Source organism: Hypanus sabinus, chromosome 5, assembly GCF_030144855.1.
Source record: "Hypanus sabinus isolate sHypSab1 chromosome 5, sHypSab1.hap1, whole genome shotgun sequence".
Classification (NCBI taxonomy): domain Eukaryota; kingdom Metazoa; phylum Chordata; class Chondrichthyes; order Myliobatiformes; family Dasyatidae; genus Hypanus; species Hypanus sabinus.
The window spans coordinates 55,911,502-55,937,070 of NC_082710.1; the positions used below are offsets into that span (position 1 = coordinate 55,911,502).

A 25,569-nucleotide genomic window follows, 5' to 3' on the forward strand; every position below is an offset into this window, starting at 1 on the left:
TATTGTGACTTTATTAAATCCAAAACTATAACAAAAATTTCAGAATGGACGGTCCCAAGTCTGACTGCTAAAGGAGGAGGGTTAGGCATGGGGATAGCAACCTCCTCCCCTAAAAACCAGGAGCTACAGAGTGTCAACAGAAGCTCCAAAAACCTGGGAGAGGGATGATCTCTGAAGATGGGCTACACATAGGGACAACCTGAAAGACTAGTCAAGGACAGAGAACTCTAGTGAGTTGTTATCAACAGATTATTCCCCAGTAGAGGTGATGTGCTTAAATATAAAAATATAAAAATCTCTTAGAACACCAAGAAAAATACTATTTTATTGGGCTTGCCCAATAAAATACACAATTTTAGCTGCTGAAATGCATAATCTTCAAGTATCAGTGGAAGGTAATTTAAATTGATAATCCCATGGTGTTTATTACAAAGGATATTTAGAAAGGATAATCAATTCATGAAGTGATTATGTAGTATATGCATATTAATTTCCAAATAATTGCAGAACAGCTCTAGAAGTTTGCTCAGTTTCTAATTGTAAGATATTATTGGGCTTACATTACTTGTTTCATTTATCAGAAAAAGTGCAGGAAGTACATTAAAAATTAAACCCTGCTTATAAACCATTTTGGGAGCTTGGCTAAAGTGCCACCAATTCAACTTCTTATTTTATTTGTATCTTTGCCTTTGAACAACCAACACTACTTCATTTCTACTACTGAAAAGTGCAAAGTTGCTAATTTACCTAAGAAGACAGTAATTTTGTGTTTCTGCTTTCTGTCTGCCATTATCTAATATCAGAACAAGAAATGAGCAAGTGCAGAAGTGATGACAAAATAGCGCTAATATTGCATTGTTCATAGATACATGCACAGCAGCCAAGTAGTAGCAAAAGTAATACTACAAATGTGAGACATCAAGACCGCAGCCATCTTAGCAATACTGAAGATGGCAGCATTTTGTAGCATTGACAAACAAAAATTATGTTCAAAACCTGTTGTGTTCTGCCTGTTTAAGCAAAATGCAACAGGATTATCTTGTGATTAGGCAAGGATTAAATAGGTGGGTTGCTGAGCACTGCAGCTTGTTGGGCCAGAAGGACCTGTTCCTTGCTGTATCTTTAAATATATTTTTATCTCTCTCCTGTCTACCTTTCTTCAATGAAGGTACAATTTACTTTAGGGTTACATTTTTAAGGGTGCAATGAATTTCTTTGGTAGCTTATTATTATTTTTTTATGCAGTTAACTGAAGGTGTGTCCTGGTAGCCTGTTGAATTGCTGTCTGTCATTGTAGCCATCAGGGACTGCTCATTATCAAAGATAGACTAACATACAGGAATTGCTGGCTTCCAATGAGGAGAAGAAATTGAAGATGTTTTCCCATTACCTTAAAAAGTCATAGTGAGGCTAACTGAAATATCCATATTTGACTGTGTTTTTGTATAACACACCTTCTGGTGCTACTTGGACATGTCTTCAGTGATGAACCTGGGGCTGTAAGATGTTTTGGGTCTTTAATCATCAGACACCCTTGCCCAGGCTACCCAGCCAGGGGTGATCAACCCTGACTTGAGTCCAAATGGCGTACTAATCCACAGATTCCCCCCTCTGGATCCACAGCCACTGCAAGGCCTTTTCAGCAGTCTCCAGAATGTTCTTGGTGGCTCTGTTTAATCACCTAGAACATACCTGTGACTAGTCTTGGAAACCTTTTGGTTGCAAGTAACTGAACTATCATGGTAGAGTTTTCTTAGAGAGCTAACTTACTCTAATGAACAGAATAAGATCAAAATGAGTATTTGTCCAAACAGTTCTATGTATAAATCACTTGAAATTGAATTTTTCCTATGAAATTTAGCCTGGACATTTGTAAGTAATTTTATGCATTTTTAAATGAGTTTTTATTCCGGGTAATTTGTTATTAGAGCAGATTTGATTTTTGAAGCTGAACAGATTATATTTCAGAACCAAAGTTTTGAATGATCATTTTCTTTTAAATGTAATAAATCTAAGCAGGCTTTCAAAATAATAAAGATTGTTGGTATGGAATTGTTTCTGGATGAGTACTTATATTTAACTGATAATAAAAGTTCTATGCTGTCTCAAAATAATATATCACACTAGTAACCAACGTAAGCAAGGCAACGTGACAATGACATAGAGGGACATAGAAAAACAGAAGAAAAAAGATTAAGTCCATCACTTACACTATTGCCTGGATTGGCCCAGCTTATTTTAAAAGCGACTGTGGACAAAATTCAATATTTTTCAGTGAACAGTTTCAACAGCTGTTCTGAGCCCCAGCAGGACCCACGGGAGACGATCACACCAACACTTATCAGTCAGGGAAGTCCTCAGAGCAGCCTTTAAGGAGCAGTGAAACCACTCATAAAGGCCACCGGACTGCTGGTGATGAGCCATGCTGTGATGTAGCCTAATGCCGAGGTTCTGGGCCATCGTAACCCAGAGGTCTGTATAAATTGGGGACCGGGGTCAGAGGAGATATCAAATGGGGTGCCAAACTGAGCAACCCAGGTGCTCATGGACCCCTGAACCATGTCTGTGGATGTCATGAATGCGAGAGTGATGACTTTTGGCCATCTGATGGCACAGTCCACCGTGGTAAGGAGAAGCATGATACTGTGGGAGGGGGGAAGAGTACCACCAAAGTCCACATTGACATGGTCAAACCATCACTCAGGGACCTCAATAGGTGCCAGTGGCGCCTAACATCATGGTTAGCTTGCTGGCACTCCACACAGGCTGCAGTCCAGTCACGCACGTCCTTTTTGAGGCCGTGCCCTACAAACTGTAGCACAACCAGTTTCTGTGAGGCTTTCCGGCATGGATGCAAGAGGCCATGTATGGAGTCGAAAGCAGTCCTTCTGTAGTTTGCAGGCACTATGGGCTGAGCAATGATTTGAGACACCACACAGTAGAGAAACCCTAGCTCCCATGAACTTAATGTCAGCCAACTGCAGGCCCATGACAGCTGTTCAGTAAGCCTGGACCTCTGGGTCAGTAGCTGGCCATGAGGGGCAATCAGCCATGGCATTATTTTTCCCCTTGATATTTTGTATGCCAGTTGTGAATGGAAATGTAGGCCAGGTGGCGTCATTGCCACGAAGAGTCTGATATTTTGGCCATCACGTGCATGAGGGGTTTGTGTCAATGAATGCTGTGAAATAGCAAACCTCTAAAAGAAAATGAAAATGGCTGACAGCCGGATAAAGACAGAGAAGCTTACAGTCAAATGTACTGTACTTCCTTTGGTGGGGGGGGGGGGGGGGGGTGGTGGTGGCAGAGATGGCAGCTGGAAAAGATAAGCAGCTGCCACATGCCTCCATTAACTGTTCATGCACAGCAGCTACAGCATAGTCTGACGTGTCAGTAATAATGGCTATAGGTTCGTTGGGGAGTGGCTCTGCCAGTATAGTTGCATTGGAAAGAGCTCGTTTACTATCATCAAATGACCTGATCATGTCTGCTGGCCAGTCAAGTACGTAATTAGTGGTATTGCCATTAAGTGCACTGTACAGGGGGAGCATAACTTCAGCAGCTCGCAGAATGAAACCCTTATAGAAATAGACAATAGACAGTAGGTGCAGGAGTAGGCCATTCGGTCCTTCTAGCCAGCACCGCCATTCATTGTGATCGTGGCTGATCATACACAATCAGTACCCCGTTCCTGCCCTCTCCCCATATCCCTTGACCCCGTTATCTATAAGAGCTCTATCTAACTCTCTCTTGAATGCATCCAGAGACTTGGCCTCCACTGCCTTCTGGGGCAGAGCATTCCACATATCCACCACTCTCTGGATGAAAAAGTTTTTCCACACCTCTGTTCTAAATGGCCTACCCCTTATTCTTAAACTGTGGCCTCTAGTTCTGGACTCACCCATCAGCGGGAATATGCTTCCTGCCTCCAATGTGTCCAATCCCTTAATAATCTTATATGTTTCAATCAGATCACCTCTCATCCTTCTAAATTCCAGTGTATACAAGCCCAGTCACTCCAATCTTTCAACATATGACAGTCCTGCCGTTCCGGGAATTAACCTTGTGAACCTACGCTGCATTCCCTCAATAGCAAGAATATCCTTCCTCAAATTTGGAGACCAAAACTGCACACAATACTCTAGGTGGGGTCTCACCAGGGTGCTGCACAGCTGCAGAAGGACCTCTTTACTCCTATACTCAATTCCTCTTGTTATAAAAGCCAGCATGCCATTAGCTTTCTTCACTGCCTGCTGTACCTGCATGCTTGCTTTCGTTGACTGATGTACAAGAACACCTAGATCTCGTTGTACTTCCCCTTTTCCTAACTTGACTCCATTTAGATAGTAATCTGCCTTCCTGTTCTTGTCACCGAAGTGGATAACCTCACATTTAACCACATTAAATTGCATCTGCCATACATTTGCCCACTCACCCAACCTGTCCAAGTCACCCTGCATTCTCGTAACATCCTCCTGACACTTCACACTGCCACCCAGCTTTGTGTCATCAGAAAATTTGCTAATGTTACTTTTAATCCCTTCATCTAAATCATTAATGTATATTGTAAACAGCTGTGGTCCCAGCACCGAAACTTGCGGTACCCCACTGGTCGCAGTCAAAGATGCATTGATCAGAGTAATAAAGTCACAGAAAAGTACACTACAGAAACAGGCCTTTCAGCCAATCTGGTTCATGCCAAACTATTTAAACTACCTAGTCCCATTGAACTGCACCAGGACCATAGCCCTCCATATACCTACCATCCATGTGCCTGTCCAAACTTCTCCTAAACATTGAAATTGAGCTCCTGTGCTGGCAGCTTGTTCCACACTCTCACAACCCTCTAAGTGTAGAAGTTTCCCCTCATGTTCCCCTTAAACTTTTCACCTTTCACCCTTAATGCATGACCTCTAGTTATAGTTCCACCCAACTTCAGTGGAAAAAGCCTACTTGCATTTACCCTAGTTATACCCCTCATTATTTTGTATACCTCTGTCAAATCTTCTCTCAATTTTCTACATTCTAAGGAATAAAGTCCTAACCTATTCAATCTTTCCTTATAACTCAGGTCCTCCAGTCCTGGCAACATCTTTGTAAATGTTCGTTGTACTCTTTCAATCTTACTTACATCTTTCCTGTAGATAGTTGACCAAAACTGCACAAAATACTCTAAATTAGACCTCATCAACATCTTATACAGCTTCATCATAACATTACGTCTCCCGTAATCAATGCCAAACAAGAGAAAATCAGCAGATGCCGGAAATCCACGCAATCCACACAAAATGCTGGAGGAACTCAGCAGGAAAGGCAGCATCTATGGAAAAGAATAAACAGTCGATGTTTCAGGCCAAGTCCCTTCAGCAGGCTGCTGAATGGCCTTGGCTAAAATGTTGACTGTTAACACTTTTTACTCTTTTCCATAGATAATGCCTGACCTGGTGAGTTCCTCTCGCATCTTGTGCGTGTTTACTGTACTCAACATTTTGCTTTATGAAGGCCAATGTGACAAAAACTTCCTGTAAAATCTTATCTACCTACACCACCACTGTCAATGAATAATGGACCTGTACTCACAGATTCTTTTGTTCTACTGCACTTCCCAATGCTATATGATTCACCGTGTAAGATCTACCCTCGTTGGTCCTACTGAAGTGCAACACCTCATACTTCTCTGCATTAAATTCCATCTGCCATTTTTCAGCCCTCTTTTCCAGCTAGTCTAGATCATGCTGCAAGCTCTGATGTCTTCCTCACTGTTTATTACATCCCCAGTCTTGCTGTCATCTGCAAATTTGCTGATGCAGTTAACCACATTATAATCCAGATCATAGATATAGCAGACAAACAACAATGGACCCAGCACAGATCCCTGTGGCACTGCACTAGGCACAGGCCTCCAGTCAGAGAGACAACAACCTACTACTACTCTCCGGCTTCTCCCACAGAGCCAACATCGAATCCACTTTATTACCTCATCTTGAATGCCAAGTGACTGAACCTTTTTTGACCAACCTCCCACGCAGGACCTTGGCAAGTGCCTTGCTGAAGTCCATGTAAACAACATCCACTGCTTTGCCTTCATCAACTTTCTTGGTAACTTCCTCGAAAAACTCCATAAGATTGGTTAGACATGATCTACCATGCACAAGACCATGCTGACTATCCCAAATCAGTCTGGTCTATCCAAATACTCATAAATCCAGTCCCTTAGAATATCAACTAATAACTTTCCCACTAGTGATGTCAGGCTCACCAGCCTATAACATCCTGTTGTTTTTTTCAGACCCTTTGTTAAGCAGTGGAACAGCATTGGTACTCTCCAGTCCTCCAGTACCTCACCTGTCACTAAGGACAATTTAAATATCTCTGCTAGGGCCCCTGCGATTCATGCATTTTCTTCCCACAGGATCCAAGTGAACATCTTGTCAGGCCCTGGGGAATTATCCAGCCTAATTTTTCCTCAAAACAGCAAACACCTCCTCCTCTGTAATCTGTATAGGGTCCATGACCTCGCTGCTGCATTGCATCTGTGTCCCTCTCCTGAACAAATACAGTTAAGATCTCCATCACCTCTTTTGGTTCCACACATAGATCCATTCTGATCTTCCAGAGAACCAATTTTCTACCTTGCAATCCCTTTGTTCTTAACATGCAGAATCCTTAGGATTCTCCTTCATCTGATCAGCTAGGGCAACTTTATGCCTTTTTTAAGCCTTCCTGATTTCCTTCTTACACGTACTCTTCCTTTTCTTATACTCCATAAGTAACTGATATACAACTCTTCTTTTTCTTAACCAGGGCTTCAATCTCTCTTGAAAACCAAGGTTCCTTAAATCTATTATCTTTACCTTTAATTCTGATAGGCACATACAAGCTTTGTACTCTCAAAAGTTCACTTTTGAAGGCCTCCCACTTACCAAGTACACCTTTGCCAGAAAACAGCCTCTCCCAATCCACACCTGCCAGATCCTTTCGGATACCACCAAACTCGGTCTTTCTTTGATTTAGAACCTCAACCTGCTGATCAGTCCTATCTTTTTCCATATCTACTTCGTAAGTAATGGCATTATGATCACTAGATGCAAAGTGTTCCCCTACACAAACTCCTTTCACCTGCCCTATCTCATTCCCTAATAGGAGATCAAGTATTGCACACTTTCTCATTGTGACTTCTATGTACTGGTTAAGAAAACTTTCAAAACATTTGACAAACTCTTTTCCATTCAATCTTCTTACTGTCTGGGAGTCCCAGTCAATATGTAGAAAATTAAAATCACTTACTATAGCAATCTTATGTTTGCTGCAACAGTCTGTGATCTTGCTGCAAATTTGTTCCTCAAAATCTTGGGGACTGTTGGGTGGTGTATAATATAGCTTCTTTAACATGGTCATGCATTTTTTATTCGACAGTTCCACCCATAAAACCTCACAAGATGAGTTCTCTAGTCTGTCCTGATTGAGAAGTGCCATGGCATTTTCCCTAAATTGTAACGCCAGCCCTCCTCCTTTAGTCCATCCCTCTCTGTTGTATCTAAAACAGCAGAACCCTAGAACATTGAGCTGCCTGTCCTGTCCCTCCTGCAACCAAATCTTGCCAAGGGCTATGATTCATAGAATCAATTCCTAAACATTTAAACTGCAGATACTTTAAAATAGATTTTAATTGTTGCCCAAGAACATTATTGAGAACAAATATTATTGAGGATTTTACACATACATCCAGCATATTATCTATCATCATATACCATATTAAATATAATCATCCAAAATTTCAATTATTGAATTGTTGAGTTACATATTTTGATTACCTTTTTCTATTGTTAATAATTTATTTGAAATGATAAGTAGCAGAAGGATGGCACCATGGGAACTATATCACCATGATGATTAGACTTTCTTATTATTCATTATCTTTGGTTGATTATCAGCGTTGCTAGTGGCACCTGATTGCTATTATGGGAAAAGCTTCAACATGGAGAAGGCAAATATATATTTGCTCAACAACCTTCACCCCTAGACTACCTCATTATATTCTTCAAATTGCTTCTTTGGAGGAGAATTGGTCCATGAATATCCCTCTGAAAAGCTGGTATGTTAGCTCCCTGTCCTTCCCAAAGGACCTGAATTCCTGAGTGATATACCTCCGTATATGCATCCCTCTCTAAACACTTCTCTATGGTTCTTAAAGTTGGCAGATGGGACTGCCGATGCACAGATGTGCTGCAAGCTTCTATTTTTATCTCTGATGGCTCAATTGCTGGATCTAGGACAAGCATTATTTATCTAAAATGAGAAGACTACATCACTTATCACAATGATGAGAGAAGCACATTCAAACCTCTATTATATGGCAGAAGAAATTGTATAAAGAGGTAGGGCAATAAAAAGTGAAAATATAGATTAAATATCAGCACGAGCATTCTTAATTATTCTTTTCATAAACTGAAGACTATCATAGTGTCAGCAAACTGCATTCTCACCATAAGCATACCCATCCAATTAGCAGAGCCTATGGGTGTAATAAGGTATTCTCCTGTCTGTCACTATAATATGCAATTCTGTGGGACTTTCTCTTGCAAGGGACAGGTTGTGCTAGTGAATGTATTGCAATCTATGTGTATGAATACACCAGGGCTTAATAGCTGTAAGTTTTTAAGAGATCTGAGATGTATGAGTGAGTACCAGACCAATGGTTGCTTTGTAAGCACTTTGGCACAGTACTCAACTGATGGAATTGATAATTATTTTGCTTGCCTTTATCAAACATGCAAGGCCTTTAACACTCTGTGACATTGAAACTTCAGGCATTTGTCTCTCTGATCATCTCCTCTACCTTGACCTTGGCAGCTTCTAAGAGAACAAGGTTCTCTCTACATCTTTAGCCAGTTATTAGTAAAACAGGTGCTTACACATGCTTTTTTCTTTTCACTGGGTGTTCTCCAAGTTGTGCAATGACTTGTGCATAGTTGATATTAACGATCACCTCCCCTTCAAGGAGTTGCCAAAATGGCATTAATTAGGGTGTGGAATAAGGCAGCTTAATTCCAGCACATGCATGGAGCTCCTGAACTAAGTTTTGATTAATGTACAATTAACTGTTAACGGTTAACTGTCGGCTAAGTATTACTTGGATTGCACTACTTGTATGTATAATCTATATTTTCATTTATATTTATCATTATTATTCTTATGAGCAGAGAGACAACATCTGCTGGAAGTAAATTCCTTGTATGTGCACAGGTACTTGGCGATTATAGTCTGATTCTGATTCTGATGATGAGGAGATTTTCAATACTGGATCCTCTAGGTGCTCAAGCACTTGTCATGAAATTATAATGTTGGGATACCCCCAGAAGGGACCACCTTAACACATATTTTCAAGCATGTCTGAATTTCGCAGTCAATACTTTTAAAGCATAACACAGAAAAAAAAGTTCTGCTTTGTATCTTCAAACTTTGAAATTAGGATGAAGTGTAGAAGTTTATACATGGTATGTGTGCAGTTAAACCACAGGCATTCCAAGTACATTCCTGATCCAGGGAAAGAATAACATTCACAAACGACACAAGGTGGTATGTCCACAATTTGTTCTTGAGCATGTTTGAGTACAACTAAATCTCCTTGTCTTAGAAATTACTGAAATTCCTGCATGAATTAAGTCAGTGAACAATTAATAATAGGAATTGCAGGTGTTATAAAGGCAGCTAAAACAATACCTTTTGTTTTATTCTAAGTAACTTCAAGGAAAATAAATTTTCTCTTTAAATTTTACTCATGAAATAATTATTTGCTTCTGTTAATGGATAATCACAACAAAGGAAGGGAAGGAGTGAGGGTGAAAAAAAACAATTAAACTTTGAAGTGTGTCCTCAGGGTAACTTCATGACCAACCTGTGAACTTGTATAAACTACAGGAGAGTCTCAGCTTAAAAGAACAACGAGAACTTTTTAATACAATTTTGTTTTATTTTGATTTTAAAATACAAATTGATATTGTCCAAAATAAAAATGCCATCAGAATTGATTGTCAGATAATATTATTGACATTATTGTTAAATAGTCTGAATTACAGTTTCAGGTCTGGATCTCCTTGGAATGAAATGAATTGCTGACTCTAGGTTGAACATGAGGGTAGGAAAGCTAAGGTAATTGAGCATTGACTCTTTTACCAAGAAACTTGGTGACACACAGAGATGATCACCTGATTTTGTACCTTCTGAACACATATTTCTAATAGGCTCATGATTTATTTATCTAATTTGCTCATATTACATAGTTGTATAATGTGAGATCAGCTAGTTCAGCAATGGCACATAGTACCCAATTAATTTATCTTTGATTTTGATAGATTTCATTAACCAAAAGGCCCAACACAGGAAAAATGGATCAGGATATTGAACTCTGTTCCCCAATGTTGTTTTGCAGTCCATTATTTTAAATGTAATTTACTATAATTCAAATATTTAAGTTTGCTGAGAAAATAGTGCAGCTATTTTTCATCATTTAAATTGCAAAGCAAAATTTTTGCAGCATAGAAAATATCAGGATATTCTTTAACTACTTTATTGGAATAAATTGGCAGTGCAGTACACATAATCCTTGCGCACTTTTGAGAATAGTGACTTAGTTTTTTGGTAACTTTATCTTTGTCACTTGTCGAAGTGAACAACACTCAGAAGAAAAGCTATGGACAAAATGCAGAATATTAAAGCACTTAAATATGATACTGCCTAAAACAACTGCCAGAAATTTATAGTTTAACCAGGAGCCAATTAAGTGCAAAATATATATAAAATGAAGTTTCATGACCATTTTGTATCAAGCTCTATTTGGAACGCATACTTTTGTACATTATGCTTCAGGAGGCAGAAGCTGGATGTCCGTGAGCCAATCTTCATTAGAGGAGGTAGAGATGGTCAATAGTTTTAAATTCCTTCCATCACAAAGAAGGCACTACAGTGCCTCTCAAACACAAGACATTCTGCAGATGCTGGAAATCTAGATTAACACATTCAGGATGCCAGTGGAACTCAGCAGATCAGGCAGCACCTTTGGAAAGGAAGAAACAGTTGAACTTTCAGCCTGAAACTCTTCATCGGGACTCTGTCTCACCCAAAACATCAATTGTTTATCCCTTTCAACAGACGCTGTATGACCTGCTGAGCTCCCCCAGCAGTTATCATGTGTTACTACAGCACGTCTACTTTCTTAGCAGTTTGCATAGATCTGACGTGTCATCTAAAACTTTCAAAAATCTCTGTAGATGTACAGTTGACAGTCAATCAATCTTGACTGGTTGCATCATAGCTTGGAATGGAAGCACCAATGCTCAAGAATGAAAAAGTCTAAAAAGGTGATGGATACAGCCCCGTTCATCACAGGCAAAGTCCTCCCCATATTGAGCATTTAGCATATTGTTTAGCATATCCCCGTTTAACATATTGATCGCTGCCACAAGAAAATAGCATCCATCATCAAGGACTCCCACTATCCAGGTCATGCTCTCCTATTGCTTCTACTATCAGGCAGGAGGTAAAGGGGCCTCAGCAGCCACACCACCAAGTTCAGGTACAGGTATTGCCCTTCAATCATCAGGCTCCTGAACCAGCGTGAAAAACTTCACTGACCTGAACTTGGATTCTGCAACCTACAGCCTCTATAACTCATGTTCTCAGTGTTGTTTATTTATTTTTGTACAAATATCTTCTTTTGCACTTAGGCTATTTTTGGTCCCTCTTTATGTATAGTTTTTCATAATTCTATTGTACATCTTTATTTTCCTTTAAATGCCCATAAGAAAATAAATCTCAAAGTGACATATACAAACTTAAATAATAAATTTTCTTTGAAGTTTGAGTTTGGTTATGATAGAAGTACTCTCAATCCAGGCTAAGAGCATTATAATAACTACATTGTGAGCCTTTTAAATCAAACTGGCATACAATGCTCTTCAATGACTTTAAAACCTTTCTAACATATGGCTGCAGTTAACACTATAGTGCATCTTATTAGTCAAGCGGACCCTATGTTAAGAAATGTGATCGAGTAGCAATACCAATCTCATACTATCACTTTTAAACAATATAATTTTGCATAAGTAATTTATAGTGGATTAGAAACCAGAGTAGACAGCTGGGTATATTTTATGTGTATCAACAAAATTACACCAAATTGAGATGAATGCCTATAAAGTAACTCCAATAGGTGGGGAAAAATAATGATAATTAGTTCACATGGTTTTATAATAAATATGAGTCAATTAAGAGGTGTCTAGGAAATTTATCTGACTTAAATTGCATTTGTGGAGGTGCATTCTTGGATTTGCTCTTTTTCAGACTTAAACTTGAGACACTTCACTGTCAGGAGCGTACCAGGTTGTATTGACTAGCTGGTGTGCTCTAAATAGACTGAACCTCCTTAGCTACTGGGGAACTGGAAACAAAATGGAAAGGAATTGACTCTCAGTAATCATCCTGGTTACTCTTTACTTCCAATATTTTTTCCTTCTCCTTTTGCTCTTCATCTGTAGCTTCAGCTGCTCTAATAATTGCAGAGCCCACAGGGTGAAATTTCACAGTCCATAACTGATTAAGGTAATTTTCAACATGCATATGGTTTATAATGAAGCATCGGACACTCTAGTCTGTTCCAGTTGAATTCAGGTGAAGGGCTGAGTTATGTTGTAACCTGGCCCTTCTGCAGATTAAGCAACGTACCAAAAGATTCTTCAGGTATTCCAAAAATGCCCTGAAAATTTGAATCATGTGATTAGAATGAATGGTCACAAAGTTCCTGAACTGAATAGAAACCTGCATCTGTAGGAACTTGAGCTTTGCTGAATCCAACATCTGGTTTGCTCCAGATTCCATAATCAAATAATGTATTGAAGATTAAGTAGGCACAGATATCTGACAATGGAACTTAGATGCAATACTAAGATCATGCACCTTTTCAAAATCAAATATATTCCAACACCAAACATTTTCAAGGGTGAACAGTTATGGAAGAGTGAACTGATGAAAGATGACTATATTATAGGATCAATTTATAAATTTAGGAAGGGCTATTGACATTCACAGCACTCGGAAAAAACCTTAATAAAATATGTGCAACTTGTTAAATTTGTCTCCAACAAATCATACATGCAGGCAAAAATGGACTGATTTACTACACGAGTACATACGTAAAATGCAGCATTTCTTATTTAATTCAGTTAGATGAATCGATACCTTTCTCAGCATATGCATTGCAAGTTAAACATTTTTAAAACTTGATATCTTACATGATCAGATTCAGGATTTCAACTGGAATAAAATGGTTGATTAATTCAATTAATTTAAAATTCCAAGAAGATTACAAGACCTTGTATCTGTAGCAGGAACGTTCAGGTTTGGGTTCATCTGATGACATATTGCCTGATTAAGGTGGTTACCAGGGGCGACTGCTTGGCTTTGTAGAAGCCCTGTTCGCTGGACTGTCAGGGGGCTGCTTGTAACCACTAGATTGTTGCTGGTGCCTTTCCCAATTGCTTTGCATTGTGGTCCGAACCCAGGATTCCCTGAAGTATAGACAAAATAAATGTTAGAATTATGTAGCAATTACAACTAAAATTTCAAATTATATCAAAATACTAATTTCACCAAAGGTTAGTCAACTGATTTAAGGTTTCTAAACTTGCTTCACCATATCGCAAAAACAAGAGTGTGAATTTTGTCACACAGACCATGTTTAACTGCGATCCTGCATAGAATAGAAATTGCACAAAAATATTGAATGGAACTTGGTGCAAGGAGCAACGCAGCACAATCACATGTGTGGTTCAGCACAACTGGATAATAAAACTGAAAAAGCTTTGAAGCTGGTTGGGTCAGGAACTTTGAATAATATTGAAGAGCCTATTATTCATACTGCAAGGCAACCCTTACTGTACTGCTTCCCTTGAAAATGGCATCAAAACTATGCACATTATTTCAAGTGCAAGATCAGCAGGCAGATTCCCCCAGAAATGGCAATACAGAATTGAAGCAGAGTTGCATTCCCCTACAGGAATTTGTGAAGACTACCAAAACCTCAACTACTTCAGGACTTCAGCATACAAGTGGAAATACCAAACCTGACATCACTTATGTGGAGAACTAGAAATGGTTTGACACATAACTGACTGAGTTTCTCAGGAATTTTCTTCATTCCAAATTTTATTTTGGCAACTTTTTCTTTTTCCCCATCATGATGGTGAAATGTGACCACTTGGAGCAGGTTTATTAATAAATGTAAAATTTAAAGAATTAAGGAAACAATTCAGAGATCATTAACTTTGCTACAATCTGAATATGTCAGCTGAGCATCTTCCAATTCTTCCATCTCATTTCATGTTTTCAAATAATCATTATAAATCTCATAAAAGAAAAATTGAATTTCTGGATTTAGCTCAAACTAAACATGTTGGCAGTTTGATTGGTTTTTAAAGGAGAGGAATGCATGGTAAGATCCATTGGCATAAAACTCAGTTAAAGTTAAACTATTGATTAGCATGTTATTTCCATTACTAGATTGCGAAAAAGCACAAATTTGTTTAGAATGGGAGACTGTTTTGGCTAGAAATGCTGCTTTGTACATTGAACACGGGTAAGGACTGCCTGTTGGAAGAATGAATTGTAAGAGCACAATTGCAATGGTAGACACAAGAAGGAGAGAGCAGATGGAACACTCCTATCAGTCCAATGTAAAGTTGGATTCTTTCAATGAGATTTTGAGTGGAACTTCGACCCATTCTCCAAAAGTTCCCAAAAAGGTCTTCGGGTCAAGTGGCCTGTAAAATGTAATAAGCCCATAACCTACTCACTTCCAGTGGTTGAGAGAGGTGGGGACAAGCGAGTTTGTTATTTTTACATTCCAATGAGACAATGCACCTTATAATTAACCACAAGTTCAAATGGAATCTTGTCCTGTCACGTTTCTAGTCTCAAGCACCATGTCAGCTAAAGAAAAATGAAAACTGCTGGATTTCCTCCTTCCATTTGAAAGCTTCACTTTACTTGCTTCATTCCTTATTATGACACTTCTCCACAATCACACATTTAATCTTTCCAACAACCATCCTGAACTTAATGCACTCCCAAGTGATTCCTAGTTATTGATTTTGCTATTATGTCACTGAGTCACCTGAGACTTTCCTCCCTTCTGTTTGCTTCCTAATCTCAATGATCTTTACAAATGATGTCCAATGAGTCTTTCAAGTCAAATTGGTTGGAGCCAGGAAACTGAGACACAAAAAGAAGACCAGCCTTAAATCTGACATAATCTGAGAAAAAAATACACCAAATAAATGATATTTTTTCATGTTACATGAATTTTATTGAAACCTGATGAAAGAAGAATTTGCATATAACATGATTCAATTTCTCTCTGCCATGCTGTAATCATAAATAATATTCAGTGATATGCATTAAAATGCAACTATAGGCATTTGTAAAATATAATTCAGCAGAGAATTGCTAAAGCAAAAATATTCCCACAAGGCTGTGTAAAATATAAAAACATACCAAATTACGATAGATCCATAAGACATAGCAACCAAATTAAACCATTTGTTCCATTGAGTATGCTCTGCAATTCCATCATGGCTGATTTATTTTTCCTCTCAACCCCATTCTCCTGCCCTCTCCCGTAACATCTGATGCCCTTCCTAATGAAGAACATATCAAACTCTACTTTAAATATGCAAAAAGACATGTTCTCCACAGCCATCTGTGAAATGAGTTCCACAGATTTACCATCCTCTGGCTAAAGAAATTCCTCTACATCTCTGTTCTAAAGGGACATCCTTCTGTTCTGAAGAGGTGCCCTCTAGTCCTAGACTCTCCCACTATTGGAGACATCTTTTCTATGTCCACTCTATCTAGACCATTCAATATTCAGTAGATTTCAATGTGATCCCATCTCACTTATCTAAACTCCAGCAAGCACAGGCCCAAAGCCATCAAATGCTCCCTATGTGTTAATCTTTCATTCCCTAGATCATTCTCATAAGCCATGATTTGGACCCTCTCCAACGGAAGCACATCCTTTCCTAGATATGGGGCCCAAATTACCTGTCAGGAAAACACTAAACAGTTCATCCAGCTTTCTTTACAAAATGATATACTGAACTTCATATAGCCATATAACAATTACAGCATGGAAACAGGCCATCTCAACCTTTCTAGTCTGTACTGAACACTTACTCTCACCTACCTGCACTCAGCCCATAACCCTCCATTCCTTTATGTCCATATACCTATCCAATTTTTTTTTAAATGTCAAAATTGAATCTGCCTCTACCACTTCTACTGGACGCTCATTCCACACAGCTACCACTCTCTGAATAAAGAAGTTCCCCTTCATGTTACCCCTAAACCATTGCCCCTTAACTCTCAACTCAAGTTCATGAATACTTCTTATCTCACTCCTCCACTGTCCCATTCAGTAATCTCAAATAAATAGAATCTATGGTAACAGATCTCACAAAGTATTAATAATAACACAACTTGCTTTTACTAGTTATAATTGCTTGTCAACTATAATAAGATTAACCTATATACTGGCAAAGCTGACTTTGTTTCTAGAGTATGATAGTAAACTAGATTGAATTATAGGCACAATTAATTGGGACACATCGGGCCAGTACATTTTGCCCCAATTGGCTGAAGTTTCATGGAAATAGTTAAAGGGTATAAAAAAGACAAACTTCTGTTTAACTGAGTAACACATTTTGTTATTAAATGAAATACAAAACCAATTAGAGCACTACCAATACTACTACAGTACCATAAAACTGTGTATTAGTTCCTTTTAATTATTGACGGAGGAATTCATCCAGTATACACTGTTGTGTTCTTTTGATTGACTGTAAGTGAACAAAATCAGTGCAGACACCTAGTGTAGAGAATGGACTGCCTTCATAGAATGCTTTTGACAATTGCATCCTCATTTTCATTGTAACTTTTGCTGCCTTCAAATTCTTTGTAATGCCTAACTTGTTGGAGTAGTGAAGTCATTTCATTTTCATTTTCAGCTGTTTCTGTCATCTCCAGGCTTGAATGCTTGAAACTGTAGTGAGCAAAGCAGTTTTGTATTGTCCTACTGCTTATTTCTCACCAACTATCAGTGACAATAATCACTGCTTTTGAACACAAACGCATGCAATTGGCACTACTTAAAAACTGTTCGCTCTAAACAAAGTGTAGTGTCTAACAGCCACACAGACACAAACAACTCATAGTAGTTGGAATCTGTTTGGCAACAGTCTCCTCTCTCAATTCTGCAGCAGTGTGTCCCAAATAAACAAAGGGTACCTCAGCTATTTTCTCGATTAATTTTTGTACTTGAAGAGTTGTTCCCAAATAAGTGGCTGACCCAGTTAACAAAAATCCACTGTAATTATTGGGGTCCTAGATCTTAATCTACTGAGTTTACATAAATGCAGTCTTGAATAAAATATTTCCTAAAGATACCAATATAATAATTAAATATCTTTAATGATTATTTTTGCCTTGGTATATAAGGAGGTGAGGTACTCATTGTATGACAATTATCATTTAAGCAGCTCTTTTAGTATTTATATGGCTGGTTCAATTTAGTTCCCAGCCAATGGTGACCTCCCAAGATATTGAAGACTAGGGTCTGAGTGATGGTAATACTATTGAATGTCAAGATTAGATGTTAGATTCTCTCTTCTTGGAGAAGGTCATTGTTGGGCACTATTATGGCATGAATGTTAATTGTTAATTATAAGCCTAAGACTGACTATCACATGCAGACATGGTCTGCTTCAAATACTGAGGATTGATGAATGTAATTGACCCTTACCGATAATTAAGGTATATCCCAGTGACCAAGAGGACTGTGACCATTCTTATAATGGAGGGGTGGTCACTGTTCTTGAAAATCTCAACTCTGAGGCTGGAATGATCGAATTCCGACTTCACAACCATCTTCATCTGTAGGATAGAGGGCTGACTCCAACTATTGCAGTAGTTCCCCATTAATGCCCATTGAATTCAGATATATCAAAATGCTTTGACACCACACTCATTCATATATTGTTTTCATCTAAGGTGGATATTCCCTCATTTTATATACTTATTCTTTTCTTGTGATTTATTCAATAGATGTGAACATTGCTGGCAATGCTGATGTTTATTGTTCTTTTTATTAATAGCCTCTGAATGGAGGAACCAGTTAAGAAACAACTGCATTGCAGTGTCTGGAGCTGAATACAGGCCAAACTGCGCAAGAAGGCATATGAAATGAACAACATGTGTACTTATTGAAATGCTGTGGTTGTGTTCCAACTTTACCGTGACCAGCTTTTTATTTCCAGATTTCTCCTCCTTGCCCATTATGCCGCTGGCGTTTAGGGCAGCAATGGAGGTCCTCCATCTCTGGAGGTGTTCAGGGCTTCCTTCATCATGTCATTAGCTTCCTCTTGGTTTTTACTCCTGTCAGTCATGCAAGTCCCAGGAGGAGACTCAAGGATACCCTTACACTCAGATGCAGAAGAATTCTTCATTGCTGTATCCGTAGCAATTTTTTTTTACCAGTCAGGGTTGTTAGTCCTGAGCAGAACCCACAAACCTGGAGGACTGGTGGACCACTTTTAGTTTGGCCTCTATCCTTTGACCTGTTTGGCATAGATAACCAAGAGCCAAAACATCCAGGCCTGACTCCAGCCAACTTAGCTCTCTGGGTCATTGAGGCAATCAAGTCCAAACCCAACGACAAGGTTGTGGTCCTCCTGGAGGATTATCAGATTTATATTTATTTAATTACCAGAACTTATATTTCTCAGCTGCAATTTTATAAGTTAAACTCCTTTCACTAGATCAGTTGTCTAGAACTCTTGTTTTTTTTTTGGTCCATAGCACTAAATCTGTTATGTTCTCAGTGGTACATGTTTTGAAGAAAGCAGAAAGTCACTTTCATCAGGAAGCATAAGTCAAGCAGAATACATTACATAGAGCATAGAACAGTACAGCATAGTACAAGCCCTTCAGCCCACAATGTTGTGCTGACTCTTCAACCTACTCCAAGTTAGCACTCCATTTTTCTTTCATTCATGTGCCCATCTAAGTGTACCTTAAATGTCCCTAATGTATCATCTTCTACCACCACCTCAGAAATGAATTCCACACACCTATCCCTCTTGGTATAAAAAAACTTGTCTCTGACGTCCTCTCTATACTTTCCGCCCAACACTTTAAAGTTATGCCTCTAATTATCTTGTCCATCTCTACCAAGTCACCTCTCATCCTTCTTTGTTCCAAAGACTAAAACCTTACTTCGCTCAACCTATCCTCATAGAAATACTTTCTAATCCAGGCAACATTCTGCTAAATCTGCTCTGCATCCTCTAAAGTTTCCACATTTTCCTATGATGAGGTGATCAGAATTGAACACAATATTCTAAATGTGGTCTAAACGGAGTTTTATAGAGCTGCAACTTTACCTTGTGGCTTCTGAACTCAATTCCCCAACTAACAAAGGCCAACACACCATACACCATCTTAACCACCCTTTTACCAAATGCTACAACTTTGAGGGAACTATTGACATGAATCCCAAGATCCCCCTGTTCTTCCACATGGGCAAGACATCTGAGAGGTTTTTTATTAAACCTTGTACTCTGCCTTCAAGTTTAACCTTGCAAAGTGAATCATTTCACACTTCTCCAGATTGAACTCTACCTGCCACTTCTCAACTTAGGTCTACAAACTTCAAAGTTCAAAGTAAATTTAATATCAATGTAAATGTATGTCACATATACAATCCTGAGATCTGTTTTCTTTTGGGCATTCACAGTAAATATCTGAAACACAACAGCATAATGAAAAACTGCACCTTAGTAGGACGGACAACAACCAATGTGCAAAGCCAACAAACTGCAAATACAAAATGATAAAAAAATGTGATAGCAATAAATATATGAGCAATAAATATCAAGAAAATGAGTTGTGTAGTCATTGACAGTGGGAACATTTCAATGATGGGGCAAGTGGAGTTGAATGAAGTTATCCTCCCTGGTTCAAGAGCCCAATTGTTGAGGTGTAATAATTGCTCCTGAACCTGGTGGTGTAGCTCCTGAGGCTCCTGTACCTCCTTCCTGAAGGCAGTAGTAGGAAGAGAGCATGACCTGGGTGGTGTGGGTCCTTGATGATGGGCGCTGTTGTCCTATGACAGTGCTCCGTGTAGATGTGCTCAGTGGTGGGGAGGACTTTACCAGTGATGGACTGGACTGTATCCACTATTTTTTTTTTGTAGGCTTTTCCATTCAAGGGCATGGGTGTTTCCATACCAGGCCATGACCCAACCAATCAATATACTCTCCACTGCAAATCTATAGAAATTTGTCAAAGTTTTAGATGACATTCCGAATCATCACAAACTTCTGAGATGTAGAGGTTCTGTCATGCTTTCTTTGTGAAGGTCCTTATGGTCATCTGAAATAATAACACCAAGGAATTTAAAGTTGCTGACCCTCCTCACCTCTGATCCCCTGATGAAGACTGGCTCATGAACCTCTGGATTCCTTCTCCTGAAGTCAATAATCTGCTCCTTGATCTTGCTGACATTGAGTGAGAGGCAGCTGTTGTGATACCAATCAGCCAGATTTTCAATTTCACTGAACTGATTCATCACCACCTTTGATTTGGCCAATGACTAGTGCTGTCAGCAAACTTAAATATGTCATTGGAGCTGTGCTTGTCCTCACAGTCATAGGAATAAAATGAGTAGAGCAGGGGGTGAAGCACACAACCTTGTGGTGCATTTGTACTGATGGAGACTGTGGAGGAGGTGCCGTTGCCAATCCAAACTGACTGGGTTCTGCAAGTGAGTAAATCAAGGATCCACTTGCTGAAGGAAGTATTGAGGCCTAGGTATTGAAACTTATTGATTACTTGTTATTGAATGCCGAGCTGTGATCAATGAAGAGCATCCTGATGTACGCATCTTCGCTGTTCAGATGTTCCAGGGTTGAGTGTAGAACCAATGAAATAGCATCTACTGTTGATCTGTTGTACCAGGAGGTGAACTGGAGCAGATCCAAGGTGCTTCTCAGGCAGGATTTGAAATGCTTCATCACCAACCTCTCAAAGCACTTCATCACAGTGGATGTAAGTGCTACAGGATGGCAGTCATTCAGGCAGGTAACCATGTTCTTTTTAGGCACTGCTATAATTGAAGCCTACTTGAAGCAGATGGGTACCTGACTGCCAAATAGTGAGGTTAAACATCTCAGTGAACACTCCAGCTAGATCAGCACAGGTTTTTAGTATTGGGCAAAGTGCCGCACCTGGGCCAGATGCTTTCTGTGGGTTCACCTTCCTTAAGGATGCTCTCATGTCAACCTCAGAGACTGAAATCACAGGGTCACTGGGGGCTGCAGGAGATCATGAAGATGCTCCATGTTTTGATGATTAAATGAGCATAAAAGGCATTGAGTTCATCTGGAAGTGAAACCTTGTTGTCACCTATGTTGCTTTGTTTCACTTTGTAGGAGGTGATAGCATCTTGCCTGCTTAACATTGGCTTTGGCCATATGGAAACTGGGGTCACGATCATGGCAGAGAACGGTTGGTAAGTAGAACGGTTGATACTTAGTGATTAGATGTTCCAAGTCAAGGGAACAAGACCATGACAAGACTTCTTCATTTGCGTACCACAAAGAGTTTATCATGAAGCACCGATCCCTACCGTTTGCCTTCTCTGAATCAGCAGTCCTGCTTCATCCTGTGTATTGAACAGCCCTTAGGTCTTACTGACACATCCAGTAAGACTGAGGTCAGCTAAGTCTCTGTGAAACACATATGTAGCAATTCCTCATTCCGTCTGATGCAACAATCTTGCCCTGAAGTTCTCAATCTTGTTCTCCAATGATTGTGTATTTGCTAGCAAGATACTAGGTAGAGAAAGTTCCATGCCCCAGTGTTTTCAGTCTAGATTACAATCCTCCCCTCCTCCTTCTCTTTTGACCATGGCAATGTACCTTCATCCACTTAAAGGTTCCACACCAGCATGCTAGAGCTTAAGTCCGCCAAGTCCATCGAAAGATTGTGAAATTACTAGTTTGATAAGATGGTTCAAAAGTACATTACTTAAAGGGAAATTACAGGCTTCAGATTACAGCAAGCGTTCAGAAGAAGTATATTTAGAGGTTTTGTAAGCTGCCTACAATATGTCCCCATGTTTCACCAGTGCCAACTTGCACGTTTCAAAGTCTCGTTATGATGTATGACAATTTTTTACACTATCCACAACACCTCTGACCTTCATGCCATCTGCAAACTTAGTAACACACCCTTCCACTTCTTCATCCATGTCATTTATAAAAATCACAAAGAGCAAGATCCCAGAACAGAGCCCTCCAGAACCTCACTGGTACTGATCTCCAGACAGAATATGGTCCATCTACTACCACTCTTTGCCTTCTGTGGGCCAGCCAAATCTGAATAAATGCAGTCAAGTTTCCTGGACACCATGCCTCCTGATTTTCTGACCATGGGAATCCCTGTCAAATACCTCACTAAAATCCACGTACACTACATCCACTGCTCAGCCTTCACCGGTTTGTTTTGTCACTTCCACAGAGAATTAAATCAGGCTCCTGAGGCATTATCTGCCCTCACAAAGCCATGTTAGCTCTCCCTAATTAGACTATTCTTCCACAAATGTTCTAAATCTTGTCTCTAGGAATCCTCTTCAATAGTTCGCCCACCATTGAGATAAGATTCACTGGCCTACAACTGCCAGGGTTTCCCTATTTGAACAAAGCAATAACATTTGCACAAAGGAATAACACTTCCCAAAAAAATTATTCTTGTATCAGAGTACAGAACATGAACAACCAGTGACTCAAAAGCTAATTAATGCAAATACTGGAAATATGAAATAAAAGAAAAAAATGTTATAAATACTAGCAGGTCAAACATTACCCAAAGAGAGATAAAATTAATGTTTCAGAGCAGTGACCAGAGGAAAACACATTTATTTTCATAAAAGAAAACTTTAGGAATATAGCAGGCCAATCTGCCCTCTAAACTTGCTCTGTCAATCAATTCAACACTTGCTTATCCTGACCTGTTTGTTTATACCTACTTTTTTCTCATCAGTTATTATATAACAAAAAGAACTATCAATCTTGATATAAACTTAACCATTGTCCCAACACCAACTGCTGTTTGTGGAAGTGTTCCAATTTGATGCAACTCTCTACAATTGAAGTGTTTGGTCCTGGAAATCTTGAATAATTTCTATTTCATCATCTTAGTAAGTGAATTGTTGTTGCCCAACATATCCTGTGGGACTTCGCTCATGACATCCTGCCAATATGATTACTTGCCTATTGTCCTTACTCTCTATTTCCTGACGCTTTGCCAATTTCCTAGCCAGTGTGATAAATTTCCTCCAGTTCCCTGAGCTTCAGTTTGAGCCAATGGTCTCTTGATATTGACTTTATCAAATGCCTCCTGGCAATCCAAACAAAAGAATTAATAGACAGCCTTTTGTCCACAGCTTGATAACTTTAAAAAATTCAATCAGATTTCTCAGGCATGATCTACTCTTTACAATTTTGTCCTGGTTATCTTTAATCAACTCATAATTTTAAGACATTCAGTCACTCTGGCTTTAGTTTAATTGTATTTTATATTTCCATGTCTTACTTTGTAACTTAAGAGGCCATTCAACACATCAATAGAAGTCTATGCTAGCTCTCAGAATATTCCCATCAATTCCTTTCTCCCATTAATTTCCTTGTAACCAATTCTTTCTTACATGTTCCACAACTCCTCCAAGTTCTCATGGTAGCCCTTCCACTAGAGGAAATTGACTGAAGCTAATTAACTAACATGTCTTTGGTACGTGGGAGAAAATGGAAGCCCCTGGACGAAATCTACACTGAAATGGGGAAAAGGTGCAAATCCTACATAATGATATAATCACAGACAAATCTAGATGCCTATGTCATCCAGTAATAATTTTTATAATTTAATACAAAAATAATAAATTAAGTTTCAGAATAATTAAAAATGCTTCTAAGAATGAAAATAATGGGCTGGATCTTGCAGAATGATGTTAGTATTTCTTCACACAATTGCCTGAATGTTTGTTTCCTGCATCAGTATGAAGTCAGAGATACCACTCGTGGCTTTCCATTGGCAATTTGCCAATTATCAAAGTTCTTTCAGATATTTTATGTGCAAGGTTGGTTCTAGCTATTTTCCTTGATGCGACATAATTAAGGATCATGGTGGCTTGGGAATTCAAACCGACAAGTAAAGGTCCACAAAACTTTGTATGTGGCATGTGTCAGTGTAGCTGGCTCCAATGCAAGGGTATAAATAAGGTAGTGCTTCCTGCACCCACGATCAAACAGGTATTTTGCCCATATAATATCTTATTCTCAGCCAATTATCACATAATGCAGAAGCTCATTCATAAAGCCAGTGATGTTGTGGGGGTGGAACTGGACTCTCTGACGGTGGTGTCTGAAAAGAGGATGCTGTCCAAGTTGCATGCCATCTTGGACAATGTCTCCCATCCCATCCACTCCATAATGTACTTGAACGTCAGACACCCTGAACCAATAGGCTGGGCCTGGACTTATTTCCAATTGGAATAATTTACTTATTATTATTTAATTATTTCTCATTTTATTTTGCTATATTTCTACACTATTCTTGGTTGGTGCAACTGTAACGAAACCCAATTTCCCTCGAGATCACTAAAGTATGTCTGTCTGTCTGTTTTGCAAAGTGTGTCACATGGTTCAATGTGCGAAATTATGGGCCTCATGATGGTGAAATAAGAAATGGATAGAGCCAATCCAGCATGCATAACCCAAAGAGGGTGCAGCTCAGTTGGAAAAAGAGCATTTATATTTCTGCTCTTTCTTCTGCCTATTGTGCAGCTGCAAAATTGGCCTCACTGTACTGATAATTTCAGGTGTCTTTAATTTATCAAATTTAACAATTACTGTGTAAATGAAAATAAGGCATTTTAATCACGTAAGTGGCTCAGAGCAAGTGTTTCAGGCTTGTTACTTGCTTCTCTGGCTTATCTGAGGAACACAGAAGGTCAGGCAGCAACTACAGAGAAAAATGGACTGCTGCATTTTGGGTAAAGACACTTCATCAGGAATGGAAATAAAGTGCAGAAGCAAAGAAAGAGCCAATAGTTTTTGTATCTGTATTGGGCTGTTTTTAAGATATTTCCTCCTTTGAAAAGATAAGAGGCTGGCATCCCACGAGCTCTGTTGTGAACAAACTTAAATATGTTGTGTAGAAGCCTGGGCTCTCGCAAACTAAACTTTGGCCATCATCAGTCACAAGATTAATCAATGTACTTTTAAAAATGTCACAAACTGGTTAAGATTAATGATGAATGAAATGTTAACATTTTTCATTTGAAAAATGCAATGGAGAAAAATCATTTGTTGACTCCATTATTTTTGAATGACATAACCTTGAAGATAAAAACTTGGTATAAAATGACAACAGGGAATAGAGATTATTCAACTCTTTGGT

General features: G+C 39.0%; 1 protein-coding gene across 1 annotated transcript in view; it reads right to left on the minus strand.

Moving 5' to 3' along the window:
* glis3 (GLIS family zinc finger 3) overlaps positions 1-25,569 on the minus strand; it is a 485,132-nt gene that overhangs the window by 339,315 nt on the left and 120,248 nt on the right. The window contains exon 3 of the mRNA XM_059969975.1: positions 13,370-13,565. Within this exon, the coding sequence (XP_059825958.1) occupies positions 13,370-13,565 (196 nt within the window). The remainder of the gene's footprint in view (positions 1-13,369; positions 13,566-25,569) is intronic.